Below are 6,783 nucleotides of genomic sequence, written 5' to 3'. Positions count from 1 at the left end.
ACACACACACACACACACACACACACACACACACACACACACACACAATGAGTTTATGTCATTACGTGATATAAACTTGAAATTGCAAGAAAAAAAGTCTGAATTGTGAAATAAAAACTCGCAATTACTATTTTGGCATCCATTCACTGCAGAGCATCCATTGCTGAGACACTGATGCAATGCTACATTTCTCCAAACCTGATGAACAAACAAATTCATCCTAATCTTGAATTTAATTTTTTGAGGGAACTACTCATGCATTATCATCAGTGAAATGTCTTGAATCTACACGATACCTTGTTGCGCATCTCTTGGACCTCTTTGGGGTTGGTGTTCAGAGGGACAAACTGATTGGCCACAGCAGCCTGTCGGAGACTGTCCTCCTTAGTCCACTGAAATTATCAAAGCAAAGCCATTCAAATCAACCAAAACTAAAGAAAACCTCAAATAAAAGCCCAAATTAAATATAAAAAAGGTGAAATCATGCCTCTCAAACACAAAGAAGATCTTAAACATAATTGGTCGATTATAATGGTCCACTGAGCAACGAACCAATGATGATGCTGATGCCATGATTTTGCTTCGGGAAATTTTAAAACTCCTCGTGCATCACGATAACGCGCAAGAATTGTAAATTTAAAAAAAATACTAAATGTCAAATTCCTAAGTAATTTATTAGCAAGTATTAACTTAAGTTAAATTTAATCTTAAACCAATAAAATATAATATTATACCACTTGGAATCTGCATTGATTGACAATCACCAAAAATCTGATTATAAATAACTAACTCTATAAGCAGCCACGTTCCTCATCATCATTGATACTGCTGTTGGGCGTATAGTAAGGACAGAAAAGGCTAAAAGAAAAGAAAGAAAATAGCACAGACAGAGAAAAACAGAATATTTAAGAGGATGATAGACCACGAGGGAGGCAGGTGTGAGGCGGGGTGGAGAGGCAAAAGCTGTTCTTGTGTTTAGGCAGTGAGTGGACAGCCAGAAAATCACACACACACACACACACACACTCTCTCTCTCACACATACACACAAACAAACACACAAACTCTGGAAGGACAGAATTACGTCCAACTTTTCTTAAAACATACAAGTAAGAGACAAATTTCAGTTTATGAAGTTTCAGCTTAAAGTTTGAGAGGTTTCCTCCAAAAGCTCTGAAACATGGAACTAATGGACTTTAAATTTCAAATTAAGATGTTTAGATGAACAGCAAGTACTAAATATTTCAAAGCAACGCTAGTTAGCGTTTGGCCTGGGTAAGAATAGCATGAGTAGCCAATGAGTTACTTGCTTTTACCAAAATGAAATAAATGCTTTCAACATGGAACCAAAAGTCATGAGGAAGGGTTTCCGTATGAGCGCTGGAGAAACGGGGCACATGGGATGAACAGGTAAACATGAAATACTCACTGATCACGTTTAGAGCCCCACAACACAACACGCTCTCCCCCAACTAGAGACAATCGTTCAGAGAGTTAACAAGCACTCATGAACCAATGCTTTTCCTTCTTTTTTTTGGATGATTTTGACATTTGAACGTTAAAATACACTCATGCTCGGGAAGAGTTCAGGAAAAGGTCAATCCAATTCAGGAGAAAGACAAGGAAACTCATTAAAAAAAAAAGAAAAGGAGAAATTAAAACACCAACACAAATGTTTTTAAGCAGTTTAAGTAAAGAACATGGAGTCATCAAACGGCAAGCCACGACTCCATAAATATAAGCAGCCGAGCTTTTTCTCCCACAAATAAAACTGCTATATCTCTGATATTTCCTTTTTTTTTTTAAATCTGATTTTGTTGTTCTCTTGGCAGCATTTTAATTTAAGGCACTACATCTGGGCAAAATAGAAAAGGTTTATAGTGATCATCTTCAATAAATAAATAAAAAATGTACAACATTTAAATCTGGCCTCATGTCATTAAAAATCTTTACGTGCTAATCGAATAAAAAAATGAGTCCTGTAGGAGTTGAAACCATCACAATCCACTAAAATATAAAGTTTAATCTACTACATTGATCAAAATGCTTTCAAAATCAAAAGAACGTTTTGCATAAAGAAAATGAAGCCAGTTTTCTGAAGCATTTGTTTAATTACGACATTAATTTCATGGCAATTAAGCAGCACATTTCCATAGTTACCAGTAGCAGAAATGCAACAAAACGGGGCTTAAATGTCACAAAAATAACGTCACACTGCAAATATTGATGCATCTTAATGGTCCTAAAAATCGGTTTTATTTTCTCCATGCAAAATATAATATGATACTATGATTTTCAAATGAAATATTAGTATTTTTTTGTCAGATTCACTCTAAAGCTTTCCGATGCTTCTGAAATAAGACATGGAAACTTTTAGCTAAAGAGCATTAAAAGGCATAAATGTTTGTACTGTAAGTCTTCTACAGTATTGAAATATTTCAGCTGTTTTAAACACTGTGTCTAAGCGCACAGTAAGTACATTAGACACACAAATGGCTCTCTTCAAGTTACTTATTTTAAAATGCTCTGAAGAGACTGTTCAAATGGAGTTAACGGCTCCGGTTACAAAAGGTGCGAAATAAAGCAATAACTGAAACAAACAACAACAGAAACGGGAGGAAAATCCATAGCAGCAGCAGAAGGGATTAGCCACACCCACTTTGCACACATGCCACGCCCTCCCGGTCCTCCAGGAGAAGATCCACAATGCATCTGATCAATCATGCAACACCGCATGCACAGAGCAGCCGGAAAGAACCCCGACACCCGTCTTTTTTGGTCAATTTTGAGATTTTGGCTATTCACAACTGGTCCAAAATACACATTTAAGTGTTCATTTTATAGCACTTTATCTATTTGCGTCTGTAGATTTCAATTTCAGTGTGTTTTTGTCTCCAGTCCAGTAGCACTTACATACACCAAACTTTACAGTTTTATGTAAAGTTTTGTGACCCTGGACCACAAAACCAGTCTTAAGTGTCAATTTTTTTAAATTGAGATTTATGCATCATCTGAAAGTTGAATAAATAAGCTTCCATTGATGTAAGGTTTGTTAGGATAGGACAATATTTGGCTGAGATACAACTATTTGAAAATCTGGAATCTGAGGGTGCAAAAAAATCAAAATATTGAGAAAATCATCTTTAAAGTTGTTCAAATGAAGTTCTTAGCAATGCATATTACTAATCAAAAATTAAGTTTTGATATATTTATGGTAGGACATTTACAAAATATCTTCATGGAACATGATCTTTACTTAATATCCTAATGATTTTTGGCATAAAAGAAAAATCAATAATTTTGACCCAATATATTTTTGGCTATTGCTAAAAATATACCCCAGCGACTTAAGACTGCTTTTGTGCTCCAGCATCACAAATATATATTCTGAAGGTTTTTACTGAAGGGTTTGTTCATATATCATTCACCTGATTTTATACATATTATTTAGAAAAATATGGTAAAAATTTATTTTTTTCTGGGCGTTGACAGTATTTTCTGATTCATGTAACGATAAAAAGAGAAATCCAAAATCCCCTCTATAAAAACCTTCAACTAATAAGTCAACAAAATTAAATGAACCTGGCTTTATCCAATGCTCAGATTTCTGTTATGGAAATGAATGCAAATTAGTGCGCATTTCATTAGATAATGCCTCATTTGTGTTGCATATTTAAACACTGCATTTCAGAAAAGTGGCTATATATATATATATATATAGAGAGAGAGAGAGAGAGAGAGATACACACACATACATATATACATTTATTTATGTTTGTGTGTGTGTTTACTTTGCATTTGTTTTTAAAGTAGCTTTTAAAAAGATTTTCTCACTTTCTCCATGTTTCTGATGGTTTAATACAGTAAGTTGGGCCTGAGTTTTGTAATAGCTGTTTCGTTTGGGTTTGATGTTTCAGGTTGCAGAGCTGGAGGCTCAGAGCGGGGTTTCTGCTTCCAGTGAGACGGGCAGCGAGGAGCTCACACAGAATATGGCAGAGATGGAGGCTCTTATCCGAGCTAAAGATGAGGTAAAGATTGCTTAATGTAGTAACAGTGCTAACTGACACTGCAAGAAAATCCATCTTGAGACTCATGTCTACCATGTCTACGCTGGACGCTTATAGATCGATCCCATTATAATGTCCACACTGTAAGATGCACAGACACTGTATTATCAATGTCTATTTAATATAAAAAGATTTATTTACAAACAGAATCATGTATGAACATTACTCACACGTGTAAATACAGTGGCAGCCTGTGATGTGGCTTCTAGCTATATATATTTATTTATGTGTGTGTGTGTGTGTGTGTATATATATATATATATATATATATATATATAGAGCAATTCTTAATGTAATCAGTCAACTATGTAAGTATGGTGGCAGTTATTTTAGTATCACTGAAATACTATTACAGTTTTTAATAATATTTTGAAGTAGTTTCTATTTTTATATTTTCTGTTTTCATTTAAATTTTAGTAATTTTGTTGTGTTTTGCCATTTTTATTCGTTTTTTTTTTTAAATCTATTCATATTTTTCATTCATTTTTATGTTAGTTTTAGTTATTTTAGTAGCTAAAGAAATGAAAACGAGGAATTACCCTTAGCAATTAGCTTTTCATATTTTATTTTATTTAAAGTTGAATTTATTCCAAGTAACACTTTTGTATGTTTTTAATTTGAGCTAACTATAATAACCCAGTATGGTGGTATCTATTCATTTTAAATTTTAAATAAGGTTAATTAAGATTAAATTGTATTGAAATTTCTGCTAATGTAAATGTGGTAAATAAAGGTTAGTTTTTTACGCTGTTCACTGGGGTGTTTTGCCTTAAGAAATCATCCGCCCAAAACACTGGAGAGGAAGAAAAAAGCCATATTTGCAAGATTAAAGGTTGTGAAACGGCAAACACATCCAAAACCCCTTGAATGAGTGTGTGTTCTGCCCCGGTGTCGGGGCGCTAACCAGCTGCCCGCTCTAGCTCTCTAGCAGTACGTTTCTGAACTATGAACAATAAGGTTGGCACAGACCAAGCAGTTGGTAATACAGCTTGGCACGCAGACACCGGATGAGAGAGACTGCAGCAAGGGTTTGACGTGATCGTGTGTTATGTTCGTCCACACCTTAGTCTTCACCTTGGGGCTACCGCTGCAGTCCTGCCCCTCTTCTGCAGATTCGTCGGGCCTCCCGGAGGCTAGCCAGCGGTTCTTGTCCCGCTGAAAGCTGTGCTTTAACGGGGAGCGCGCACCCGAGTCACTGTCCTCAGCGTACGAGTAGCCCGTGGCTGAAGAGGGGATCTCAACATCACTGTACTTTTTTGCTTTATCACGCAGCGCAGGGCAGCGGTACGGATAACCGGTCCTGTAGCCCTGCAGAGAGAGACGCCCCGTCACATGTCGGGTCAAACAGAGAGGCTAAAAGAGAATAGGGCTGTCAAAAAGGCTGAAAAACTAAATTAGAATTTTGTACTTAAATATTATCAATATTCAAATTATAATCGATTTCAGTTAGGGGGGAAAAAAGCTTCTGGCTTCTCTCCTGAGGCCACAAGAGGGTGCATCGAGCAAAATATTACTAATGCACATTTCTTCAAAGTAGGGCTGCACACGTAATCGAATTTTTAATCGCGATTACAATTACAGATGTCACAATTATGTAATCGTTCAAAGCGGCAATTAATCGTTTAAAGTCCACTTATATTATTCTGTGTGCTTAAGATCAGTTTTTTTCTTTCTACAAGTTATCTTAAGGGTTTTTCCATTGTTTTAATATGACATTATAATATCATGCATATTTTACCTTTGTTTATTTAAAGAAGAAACCAATCCGATGAATAGATGCCATTTGAGGCTTAATACTATAGAAAAGCAATAAAGGTTTTTCAGTTTAAGGGTTTATTTTCCATCTAAAAATATGGCATGCGGTTGCTTCAAACAATGACATAACATCATTCAATTGTGATAATCGTAATTAATAATCCCAATTACAATTTCAAGGGAATAATCGACAATTATGATATTTGTCATAATCGTGCTGCCCTACTTCAAAGCGTAATAAAATAATGCGACTATATTTAAAAAAAAGTGCATAATGTTTAAAATAATGTTTATAAACCTTATACAATTAAAGTTGCTTAAACGATTAGAAACAAAACAGCACCATGCATGTATGTATAGTTTAATACAAAGGACCGAAAACCAATCACAAAGAGTGCTTTCTTCATTTAAAAACATAAGATGCAGTGGGATGGGGAAAAACCGGCATATAGTCTTGAGACATGTTTTTAAAAAGTTGAACTTGCATTAATTTTACATGGCTTTCTAAACATGCGTCTCTCTTGTGCGAGATGCGAGTGCAACGGTGATAGACGTCCCTCTAGAAAATGTGATAAATATGCGTTCTGTGCCGTGTTAATTTCGTTGACGAATAATTTTCGTCATAATTGTCGTCAACGACATTTTTTTCACAGACGACGAGACTATAATGAACTAAAACTCTTTTTGAATGACAAAAACTATGACGTAAATCTATTGACATTTTCGTCAATGAATAAAAACGAGACGAAAATGTTAGGGAGGGACGATTTGGGATGAGGTTCATTCAGAACGAATCTGCTGCATGGTTCGAAGGTTATGCGTACATATGAACCGGCGGGACATAAGCTAACATACACTTGCTGCACGTCGCATAACACGTTCAAAAAATGTCAATATGTGGGAGTAAGAGAAGAGCAGACATATGGATAAATCTGACGACGCAAGAGAGAACTCAATTCGGT

General features: G+C 35.6%; 1 protein-coding gene across 1 annotated transcript in view; it reads right to left on the bottom strand.

Moving 5' to 3' along the window:
- The window catches only part of LOC107694524 (alpha-adducin-like), a 43,655-nt gene that overhangs the window by 7,013 nt on the left and 29,859 nt on the right, over window positions 1-6,783 (bottom strand). The window contains exons 10-11 of the mRNA XM_016494223.1: window positions 5,036-5,374; window positions 297-392 (exon numbers count right to left, since the gene is read on the bottom strand). Coding sequence (XP_016349709.1) covers window positions 297-392; window positions 5,036-5,374 — 435 coding nt within the window. The remainder of the gene's footprint in view (window positions 1-296; window positions 393-5,035; window positions 5,375-6,783) is intronic.

This window comes from Sinocyclocheilus anshuiensis, unplaced genomic scaffold (genome assembly GCF_001515605.1).
Source record: "Sinocyclocheilus anshuiensis isolate Anshui unplaced genomic scaffold, SAMN03320099.WGS_v1.1 scaffold1031, whole genome shotgun sequence".
Classification (NCBI taxonomy): Eukaryota; Metazoa; Chordata; class Actinopteri; order Cypriniformes; family Cyprinidae; genus Sinocyclocheilus; species Sinocyclocheilus anshuiensis.
This window is presented reverse-complemented; position numbering and strand designations above follow the sequence as displayed.